This window comes from Canis lupus, chromosome 29 (genome assembly GCF_011100685.1).
Source record: "Canis lupus familiaris isolate Mischka breed German Shepherd chromosome 29, alternate assembly UU_Cfam_GSD_1.0, whole genome shotgun sequence".
NCBI classification, from domain to species: Eukaryota; Metazoa; Chordata; class Mammalia; order Carnivora; family Canidae; genus Canis; species Canis lupus.
Window position 1 is genome coordinate 20,796,243 of NC_049250.1, and position 12,222 is coordinate 20,808,464.

The 12,222-nt window shown below is 37.9% G+C and overlaps 1 protein-coding gene across 14 annotated transcripts in view; it reads right to left on the minus strand.

Annotated features, from left to right (window-relative positions):
- EYA1 (EYA transcriptional coactivator and phosphatase 1) overlaps window positions 1-12,222 on the minus strand; it is a 418,629-nt gene that overhangs the window by 136,166 nt on the left and 270,241 nt on the right. For 11 of the 14 annotated variants that reach the window (XM_038579507.1, XM_038579505.1, XM_038579506.1 and 8 more), the window contains one exon: window positions 5,011-5,088. In XM_038579507.1, the coding sequence (XP_038435435.1) occupies window positions 5,011-5,088 (78 nt within the window). Of the gene's footprint in view, window positions 1-5,010; window positions 5,108-12,222 lie in introns of those variants that run through there. The other 3 variants (XM_038579512.1, XM_038579511.1, XM_038579514.1) reach the window with 2 other exon arrangements.

The window sequence follows — 12,222 nt, forward strand, 5'->3', positions numbered from 1 at the left end:
AGCCTTTTTCCAAAGACCTTCCTTCTCTTGCATATTTTTTTTTCAAGTAGAGCCTACTACTACTCTCTTAGATCCCAGATATTACAAAGATCTGAAAAACATATCCCCCACTGCTGCTTCTTCCAAAATCATTGCTTTGGTTTTTTGCTCTCCCATAAAACTCCTCCTTCTCTAAGGTTTATGACAATCCTAAACACATTCATGAAGGACCCTAAACCCTGCCTTGAATTTATCATAACCTTTAGTATTTGACCATGTCCCCTAGCAAGTTCCAGTGTGATTTTGGGTTATACACCGAACACTTCTCTCCTTCTGTCTAGACCTCAACTCTGGCCTACTTCAACCATCAAGCTCAGGACCACAGTGTGGACCTTTTTTTTTTTTTTTTTTTTTTTTTTTTTGGACTTTTCTTTCTCCCCATTCCATAGTCTTGTGCCACAACAGCATCAATCAATACATTTGTTTACTTAACAAATATTTACTGACCAGCATCGATGTGCTCAATACCATGATGGCCACCAGGGCTGTAAGTGTGAACAAGCCAAACAAAAATCTCTTTTCTCACAGCACTATCATTTAGCAGAAGACAATGAGAAGTAATTTAAAAAGTAGTGATGAAGGCTGAGAAAGGGAAGTATGGAGGACTAGCTACAGAAGCATGGGGTAGAGGCCTCACTGAGTTTTGAGATTAAGGAAGGAGCATCCTCTCCTGCCAGAATTTTCTTTCCTTTATTTCCATCTTATCTGTACTGTAACCTTATAGATGCAGGACCCCTGACATCCTTATCTTCTCTCAATTTGTTATCCCTTACTTTCACTTTTTTTTAAGGTATTTATCCCAGGAGGATACATGAATAATTATTTTAAACTCTTTTCTTACTGATAGCCTCAAGTCTCTTACTTCCATTTTCTTTCATGCCTTACCTAGAAAATCCTTAACCCTGGATCAAGATAAACATCTTTTGATCTGGGCAGCAAAACCCTTGTAGAGAAAAACTGCTCTATGATAAAGGCTCCATATTCATAGTTCTACCTTTATTTGGACTCTGGCTTTATTGCCAACCTTCCTTTATGTTCTAAGTAGTCTCAGGCTTCCCAAGTCCTTGTGGCATCTACTTCAATCTTCTCCATCTCTTCCAGTTCATAAGCCTATCAACTATGCTCATTTGGAGTTGCTTCAGAGGAAATGAAAGAAGCCATGGTTTATTCATGCATTCATCCATCCATCTAACAAATATCTAAGTGCTGAACATGCACCAGATACTTTTTCAGGTATTGAGAATACAAATTAACAAAACAAGACAAATCTCTACCATCAAAGCTTATATTTTGGTGGGGATGAAACAATTAAACCTATACACCAGTAAATGATACAATTAGCAAAAGGCTGTGTTATGGCGGGGGGGGGGGGGGTATTTAGCATGAGAGAGGCTGGAAGCCTACAGTGAGACTCTTGCAACACTGAGTAGGGTGCTTGGGGTGGGGGGGGGATACCTCACAGAGAAGGTGCGATGACAGCAGACTGGAAGGTGGTGAAGGGGTCAGGCAAGTATACAGAGAGGTGCAGAAGGATTGACAGTGCAAAGGTCCTGATTGGGAGCCTGTATGGAATGTTGAGGGAATAGTGGAAAGCAGGCAATAGGCCTGATGACGCTCGTAGCCATTGCAAGGGCTCAGCATTAACTCAGACACATTGGAGCTACTGGAGGGTTTGAGCAGAGGAAGCAGGTAGGAATTCCCTTAGCCTATTAACTCCTCCCCTACTTCATACTCAACCGCATTCATTCCCCTTCCATTGTTCCTGATGTTTCTGGGGAAAAGTTGTTCCTTTTCAAAGGGAATCCACTTCTGTTTTGGATTTAAGCCACTGCTGTCCCAGCAGGGCCCTCTCTGCATCAATTTTCCCCATTTTGCCTATACCTTTAACCCCCTACCTCTATAAAGTTTGTGTCGGCAGCAAAAAACACTCTGATCTAAATGCCACCCTCAACCCTATCTCCCACTTTCTAATGGACTATTTTCTCCTTTTATCGCTTACGTACTTGAACGACATTTTTCTCCTCCCTGTCTCCACTTCCTTCACCTTATTGGTTAAATCATCCACTTACTCACTAAATTTTAGGAGCACATATATCTGCTAGGACCTGTGTTGGAGAAATGGGGCAAGTTGGCATTAGGGGAAGTAAAGTACCATTCACTGAAACTGCTGTAGGCTAAATCCACTGAGGTTTCTCATTTATATTTTATTTTGGCATAACTTCACACTACAGAATAGTTGCAAAAATAGAAAATCATCTTCTTCTCCAAGAAAATCTTGACCACAATTCCCTAAATGTAACATCTTATTATACTTGCTTTATTCTCTATTCTTTTTCCCTGCATATGTGTGCATGTATATGCGTATAGCTCATGCTTTTTAGAGCTGCAGATACGATGTCCCTTTATTTGGTGTATATTTCTTAAGAACAAGGAATTCCTTTACCACAGGTTTTCAATATCAGGAAAAATAGCAAAGCAATACTATTATCTGTAGATACTTATAAAAACGTATCTCATTTCAGTATGTGACTTTAAACTTGCATTTTAAAATTACTACTTTCTGAAAGTACGCATGTTACACAAATATACTGCAGAATATTTTTGAAAAAAAAAACCGAAGGAATATAATTCAAATTATTTTCCATCATCTGGAGAAAGCCGTCATTAATTTTTATACACATATACAAAGACACATATACATACATATAGATGTTTAAAAACACAGATTATACTGAGCATATGACCTTTTGTAACCTGCTTTTCACTTAATATAGTTAACATCTGCTCATGCCATTAAGTTTTTTTCCAAACTATTTTTAATAGCTATATACAAATCTGTCATGTAGACAGTGCTTCCTTGAAATTCTTCCTGCCTTCACTTTCAACTCAACTCTCTTCTTTTCCAGTTGAAAAACCTGTGTTTTCATGTCATCCTTGCCCATCACTCTATACTGGTCTGCCCTGCAGTCTGTCTTCAACTCTGTTATAGCCCACTAGCTTTAACTCCCTGAACACTTCCAAAATTTCCAATCCATATCATTCCTGAGCTTCAACATCTTCAAGTGGATAATACCGCCCATTCAACATGCCTTTCTCTCTCAATCACGCTATTCTTGCATTCCATCACCCTAACCTGTTTTTCTGCCTCATTTATCCCCCATATTCATTCGTTATTATGCCATGAAATCAGCTTCGCAAATACATCTTAATCCACCGTCTTTCCCTAATATCACCAGCACCTTATCTCAGGTCTTCAGTATTTTTGGCCCAAATTAACAAAAAGACTGTCTGCTCTCTCTCCTTCTGTGCTCCAGCCCCTCTCCCCTCCTCCTACTACAGTTAGGATTCTGTATGTGAATATGATCAAGCAACCCCCGTCTTTGGATGCCTCCCACTGTGCTCAGGATACAATGCAAACATTACATGGTACACAAATGCCTCTTTAGACTATCCTGACCTTGTCCAGCATGCCTATAACTGCTCACACTGTACACACCAGGAATGCTGAACCACCGGCAGTTCCAAATTCCATGCCTCTGTGTCTTGGTCTCCTCCCATGGAATGTTCCATCTGTCCAACTCCCTCTCCCCAGACCTTTGTGTGCTTTATTCCTATTTAGTATTTAAGGCTGATTGCAGGCATCTCCTCCAGGAAACCTTTCCTGACCACCCCATCCCAACCCAGTCCCTGTTGGGTCCCTTCCTGGGTGTTTTGGGATCCTTGACCTTCCCTCTGGAAATATCAAACTTTATGTAATGTGACAGTCTTGTCATTTATTCACCTTACCAACCGTCAAACCAGGGCCATCCTCAGATATCTATGAATCCCTAGAGCACCAAGCACATTATCTGGCATCAGTCGAATTCTAGTAAGTGTTTTATAAAAGAACTCAAGGATGCAATACCCTTTTGTTATTTCCTTATTGTTTCCATCTGGTATCATTAGTATAAAAGTTATGCATTTGTATTTCATGTTATATTTATGCATGATTCCCTTTAGTTGTGTTATGTATTAAATAAATGATCTTGAAAGCTGCAGTATGTCAATCACAAACTTATGTAAGTATAGCATGTCCATTTAAGAGGTTGGATAAACACAGCACATAATAAAAACAGGTTAGAAAACTTAAGAATTGCATCTGATAAACATAATTTTTTGTTGAAATAGTCCAAGCTGAGTAATATGGCAAATATATAATCACAATCTCATGGTTACTTTATTACGACAATGACTTTCTTATCAGTAATTTCATTAGCAAAGACATGAAACTTGGATATTTTGTTTGCTGGAGGCAGACTTTGTTAATGTGAAAGAGATTAAAACTAACTTAAGGACTTAAAATTGCTTTATAAAGTCTAACTTAGGTCTACAGTTGACATGACAGTTCCCTAGGAGGATGGTTTGGTAAGTCTGCTTAAAGAGTATGAGAAGCCAAATCCTGCCTACCCAAATTTGTTTACATTTTTTAAAGATTTTATTTATTTAATGAGAGACAGAGAGACAGAGAGACAGAGACACAGGCAGAGGGAGAAGCAGGCTCCACGCAGGGAGCCCGATGTAGGACTCAATCCCAGGACTCAAGGATCACACCCTGGGCTGAAGACAGACGCTCAACCACTGAGCCACCCAGGGATCCCCCCTAAATTTGTTTAATTGGAAAGGAAATCACACAGATGAGAGAAATAGGGTAAGAATCATTAACATAAGAAGATAATTTAGTACAAGAAAAAAAAAACAAAACCTCTTTTGATTTAATCTCCTTTATAGGCTATCAATATTTCTAGCAAACACTGGATAAAAACAACATAATTGCAGGTATGGGACTCTGAGTAAAGCTATATTACATTTATCTAATACATACACACATGCATATACTCACATACATATACACTTAGATATATACTTTCATACATAAATAAACTAAGAAAAACTGTTTTGTATTAATGTGAAAAGCTAATATTTATTCCTTACCTGAACCTGAGAAATTGTCTAAAGACCCGTCTGCTGTTGTTGAAACTATTTCACTGCTGCTCATTGGCTCTGTTTTAACTACAAAAATAAACAACATATATGATATATCCAATTAATAGTTATTTGTAAAGGCATGGTAAATAAGTTATAATATTTAAAATAGTTACAATAAAATCACTTTAAAAACTATTAGTATTTGAATATAATTCAGATTAATATTTGTAATTTAAAAAAAAACACACATTAACTATTTCCTCCCTAGTTAACCTACTGTAACAAGCTATCCTTGAAAAGAAACACTTTAGTTAAATTCATTATCTTACATATTAATTGAATTGCTTATTAACAAATAATTTATCTCTCAAAATTTTTATGATGAAGATGTAAGAGTATTTCCTTGGGTTTGTAGCTATTTAGCTAAACAGAACCAAAAGGGTAGAATAAAAAGACTTGGAATAGGAAATAATGCTGGTAGGTTTTCATCATGCTCAAGGACAGACTCAGGTACACACATGCACACATGGGTGCACACACACACTCTTAATTATCTGACATGGCTGAAAAATAGAGTGTTCAATTTAATGGGTCATTATTAACACTCAGCCATATCTGGCTGCCAATATGTCAATATCTGATGTACAATTAGTATCAAAACCACACTAAATATAAACGAAGCAGAAATTAAGTTTTTCATTCCCAAATAAAACCAGTATCAGACAGTTTGTAGGAAACTTATGATCTTTAGTAAAGTCATTTGTGGCTGTACAATAAAAACATTTAGATTTATGCTGTAGGTTCACAAAAGGAACCACTCTACTGACCTGATGATGATATCATTGAACCCTATTAAGCAAATATACTAGACCACCTCAGAACATTTGCCTTTTTTCCTAAGATTTAGGCTTTAATGAAGACATAGAATTATTGCTTTCCTTAGAAATGACAGATGAAGTGCCATCATTGGAATTTGTGGTCTTCTTTGTAGAAGTTATATATCCTCACTAATGGGTTTTTAGAAACAATGCAATAATATCTTGGAGGCTACTTAAAAATCACTAACATGTTTTCCAAAACAAAGGTCCTACGAAGAGAATATCTGGGGCAGCTTCTCTCAAAAGTAAATACATTCTGAAATGGGAAAGAATGATGGAGGAAATGCAGCTTTTCCTTCTTTCAAAATTGCCTCTTATAAACAACAGGCAAAGAACAAATTCCCTCTCCTTGACCTTTGAATCTTTTACTGATGCATAATGAGTAGTTTTCAAATAGACATTATAAATAGTTGCAGCAGATAGTCACTTCCAAAGAATTAATTATTTAGACTGCTTCTAAACAAAGTTGAAAAATAAAACCAGTGAGTCTAAAGGGAATCACTCCAACTGATTATTTTAATGTAGACCAAACAATAGTGTAACTGAAGTTTTCACTTTTCCACCAGTTGTTTGGGGTTAGCAGTCTCAGTTGATGCTAATAAATTCTGACATAAGCCTGTATTTCCCTTTTCTCTTTACACCTGCAGGTCTTGCTCTTCATAACCATTATTCTGCCATAGATTGTGGAAAGAATATCCTCCTCTGCTGGTTCACAGCTCCAAAGTATCCTACCTGTTGTCCACATCTTCTTTTTCCTTCCTGAAAGAACTCATACAATGCCCTGTACCTATAAAGCAATAGCTCTATTTTACTCTGTACTGAACAGATTACCACAGGGATTTGAACTCATAATCAAATACAATATACTGATCAAAGATGAGAATCAGGCCCAAGGGGAATAGGTCATGTAAAGTACCTAGTATTGTCAGACTAGAAACATTATGATTAATCAGATATTAAACAGACATTAATCCTTTTAAACAATTCTCCAAGTTAGTCTCAGAGCACAACTCACAAACTCCCTAATTGGGGACAGTCTTCTTGTTTCACATGCAAAAATGAAAACCAAGGGATTAGGAAATTGCCCAAAGTCACAATTGGCAGAAAATGGGAATTAATTTTGGATGTTTTCAATTTCAAGGCTTGAAGAAATGACAGTATTTGGCAATTCCCAATAATTAGCACTACTCTACAACAGAGCAAAGAAAATGAGGCACAGAGCCACACACTGTGGATATAGAGGGAGCTAAAACCCCATCAGTCCAGATTCTCCTAGTGTTAACACTTCTAGGCTAAGGCACTCACAGGAAGATCTCAGGTAGAAGTCCCATATCCACCTGCCTGAGAAAACAGTGAAGAAGAAAGTTTCCAGTGTACAAGATGTTAGCCCAGATTACTTTTAAGTCTTTGCCAAATCTAAGATCTAGGATTCTGTATATTGGACTATAAAATTACTTGATGAAAGCTAGACTATGCCAAAACCACTCCTACTCTGGTACCTCTAAGACTTAGCCTAGCTAATTCTCCATATTATTAGCTTGACTGAATATAGCTTTCACTCTCAGGAGACACATTCAATTATACTTGAAATTCCATTAAAAATAGGGAGGAAAGGAAGAGGATACTTTTTCTTTTAGGTCCCAAGTACATTGCCTTTTGCCATTGTTCAAATATGCCCATCTATAAGGAATAAAGATTCTCTTTTCCTAATGAATCCAGTTTTTTAAAAGGCTCACTATTGAAGAGGATGTACATACAGTAACTAGCAGGATATTCATGGTTTTATCAGGTACTGGAATTGAATACTTTGATCAGCAGGGACCTGATGTTAAAGAGATTGGAGATTTATTGTGATTTAAAGTAGTTTGAGTCAAAGCCAAATGAGGAGAGACCACTTCCAGTTGGAAGTGTCATTGCCATGCACAGACCCACCAGAAAGTTAGAAAGACAAGACTAATCTCCAGCCATCAAACTACCCATCCTCACTAGCACTATCTCATTTATAAATATGCCATAGATGGTATAATAGAGCACTCTCCAAGGCTTTGAGTTTAAAACATCACATCCCCCCCAAAAAAAAAAAATTAAAATTTAAATTAAAAAAAAAAAATCACATCCCGAGGGTTTTTTTTTCCCCCACCAGTCTTTCAGAAGCAAGCTCCATGCAGAGAACCCAATGTGGGACTCGGTCCTGGTACTCCAGGATCATGCCCTGGGTCAAAGGCAGATGCTCAACCACTGAGCCACCCAGACGTCCCTCATCTGTTTTCTTTTAAATAACTATACAATTCTAGGGGCCCTTGGGTAGCTCAGTCAGTTAAGTGTCCAATTCTTAGTTTCAGCTCAGGTGATGATCTCAGGGTCCTGGGATTGAGCCCCATGTCAGGCTCTGCACTCACTGAGGAATCCTCTTGAGGATTCTCTCCCTCTGCCCCTCTACCCACTCATGTGCACCGTCTCTAAAATAAATAAATAAATCTCAATAAATAAATGTACAACTCTTATCTCCATTGTACTTTTTCCTTCATTACAAGATTTTAGTCTATTAGAATACAGCAATTTGTATTCTTTTGCCCCCACTCAAGAGTCTCTTCACCACTCCAAGTATTCAATCTTCCATCCAATACTGTAAGGATCTCCTCTCATCTCTAGAAATATTCAGAAACTCCTTTACCTCTTTAATCTTCACAATCCCAACTCCTCTGCTCAGCCATGTATTTTAGACCTGCGCTATACATGCAACTTGCTACTCCTCAGGGGTGCCTCAAACTCCCACCTATCAATGCCTTTAAGCCCTGGTTCTGGAGTCAACAAATCTAGTTATTCACTATAGGACTTTATAAAAGTTATTTGATCTCTGACCTTAATTATTTCACACACAAAACTTTTAAAATGATAGCTATATAAAAGAAGGCAGTAAGGATTTGTAAAAATGTATATAAAGTACCTTATATAAAGCAGGAACTGATTTATTTAGTTAGTTAGTTAGTTATGAGAGACACCGAGAGAGAGAGGCAGAGACACAGGCAGAGGGAGAAGCAGGCTCCATGCAGGGAGCCCGATGTGGGACTCAATCCCAGGACTCCAGGATCACGCCCTGGGCCAAAAGCAGGCAGGTGCTAAACCGCTGAGCCACCCAGGGATCCCCCAGAAACCCCTGAGCCACCCAGGGATCCCCCAGAAACTGATTTATCATCATCATGAGTAGTAGTAGGATTCTGCTACCCTGAATGCCTTTCTCCTGGGGAGTAGTACCAGGGAGCAAGATCAAATAAAGATTGTTAAAAGCACCAGTTTTGGAATTAGCAATTGAATTTCAATCTAGCTTTGCTATTAACAGTACAAATCTGGAAAAGTTACTCAATTTCTGTGTCTCAGTTTCCTCATCTGTTAAGTGGGGATAACATACTCATGCAAGGATAAAAAAAGAGAGAAATGTTTAGAAATCATTGAGTACTGTCCAGTGGTTAATAAATCATTTAGCTATGTCCAGAGGCCATACTTTTATAGTCACTTTATCATTATAGGTCTCTTTAATTAAGAGAAATCAAAGTCTTTCTTATGGAATAAAATCTATTATAACCTTCACATTAAAGTTAAACTTACCCTTTGAATGAAAAGTAAATTGAAAATATAAAGTCAAGCAACCTACCTAAGATCTAACATGAGGCCATTTTATTTAGGATGGCCAAAATCAAATCAAGGTAATTTGAATGTAATTTAAAAAGGCAAAACCAATTATGACTATATAAGAAAACGTATACAGTAGTCCCCCCTTATCTGTGGAGAATATGTTCCAAGACCCTCAGTGGATGCCTGAAACCACAGTACCTAATCCTTCACATACTATGCTTTCTCCTATATGTACGTACCTATGATAAAGTTTAACTTACAAATTACGCATAGTAAGATTAACAATAAAAAAATTATACTGTAATAAAAGTTGAATATGGTCTCTCTCTCAAAATATTTTATTGTACTACACTCACCCTCCTTCTGATGATATGAGATGATAAATGCCTACAGGATGAGATGAAGTGAAGTAAAGGATGTAGGTACTGTGACTGACCTTCTGACGATATGTCAGAAGGATAATTGTCTACTTCTGGACCACAGTTGACTAGAACCATGGAAAGCAAAACTGCAGATAAGGCAGTCTTAATGTATTTTCCATCACTACAATCTGAATATGCTCAATCTGAAAAAAAAACAAAAACAAAACACAAACACGCTAGCAGGATGATGACGTATTTAGCCACTGTGATCAAGGATTCCAAGAGAAAATGTGGGCCTCTCTTTCCAGTACTGTTTAGGGGGGAGTATACTAAAACTGGCCCAAGAATAAGATAAGTCAGTATTCCTTCACCATAAATTTAAGTGGAGACATAGCTATCAGACCACTGGAACTTGGTGGCATTATGCTATCAAGATCATCTAATTAGCCCATTACATTATGACTCTGTGCTCATCAAGCAACTTCTGGTTATACTTTGAATGTTGCAGTCATATAAATAATCTCCAGGAAGATGATGGATTGATCAGGGGAGACACATGGTAAACCCATTTCTTTTTGTTTTTTTGTTTTTACCATAAATTAAGATCAGTTAAAGTGAACGTATTATCAAAGGGCAGCTCTGCCTGCTGGACTAGGAGCCAGCCTTTGTGTTATGAAGAATCTGTCCAGGATTGCACAGTTAAGGCATCAGCACAGATGAGCAGCAGATCATCCTCCAGCAGTATCTAAGCTAATTTATCATGTAACTTTTTTTCAAAATATAATAGCATATCTTTGCTTGGCATACCCTTGGTCTTCCTTTCTATTTTGTTTCCTACTATAATGATCAAGAGCATCAAAACCCCAGTCTGCCATCCCTCTACTACTCTATGATTCCTTCATCTCTTATATCTCAATGAGATTTACCTTCATTCCATTTTGGTTATTAAATGATTCAGCTACACTATTGCCTAGAATTGCATGACCTCCAAGAAATGCCACCTTTTTTTTTTTTTTCATTTGCTCACTTACCCTAGACTTGCTCATCAGAACATCATGTCTTTCCAACTGCACTGGCCCAGTCTGGAACCCAGAGATTCCACCTTAGAGTCCTGGGTCATCTTGTTTTTCCAAGCATCTTTATTTGCCAAGCTCTAATCCTACCACTGGCAAGCCCTTGCTGTTCACTCTTCAACTGCTGTTCTGGATGGCTGAGCATGAGAGAGGAGGCCACAATATGCATGTTGACCAAATTTGCTAAAATTTATGCTTTCCATGTTCTTGTGAGTCATCCTGTTGCTTGACAATCTCCCTTTTCCACTTCTTGCACTTGAAACAGTTTCTACTGAGGCTTTTCTACTTCTCTCAAGTACCCAGTCCTCACCTCATTCCTCATTCTCTTCAGCACATGCCCTAACCAACTATTCCATAAAGAATGTTGAAGCTACATTAAATCTTTCAATGATCTTCTTGCAGTATCTCCCAGTTTCCTATTGGTTAATCTCAGTGAAGGTTTCCTTTCTTTAGTAGGACTTAACCTTTTAAACCTTTATTCTTGGTGCCACTTCCATGCCTCCTTTGCAACAAAACTCAATGATCTGATCTCCCAGAATTTTCAGTAATTTCATCTCAAGAGGCTACCTCTCTTCTACTGACAAAGACAGACAAGTCTCAGATATCACCTTATGCCTGTCAAGATGGCTAAAATTAAAAAGACAAATAAGTATTGGCAAGGATGTGGAGCAAAGGGAACCTTCAGGCACTGTTACTAGGATTGTAAATTGGTGCACTCACTGTGGAAAACAGTTTGGAAATTCCTTAAAAAGTTAAAAATAGAGGGCAGCCTGGGTGGCTCAGCGGTTTAGTGCCGCCTTTAGCCCAGAGTGTGATCCTGGAGACCCGGGATCAAGTCCCACATCGGATTCCCAGCATGGGGCCTGCTTTTCCTTCTGCCTGTGTCTCTGCCTCTCTCTTTCTCTGCCTCTCATGAATTAAAAAAAAAGTTAAAAATAGAAGTACCTTGTGATCCAATAATTCCACATGTGGATATTTGCCAAAAGGAAATAAAAACACTAATTTGAAAAGATATATGGTACCCCTATGTTAACTGCAGCATTCTTTATAGTAGTCAAGATATGGCAGCAACCCAAGTGTCCATGGATAGATGAATGGATAAAGATGATGTGTTATGTGTGTACACATACATACATATCTAACATATATACACATATGTACTTATGTGCAGGTTCTTGTAAAACCTCTTACTTATAAGACACATTTTACACTATTTTGAACAGAGTACTCTTTGGAGAAGACACATTAACATAAAATAGTGTCTACCATTGG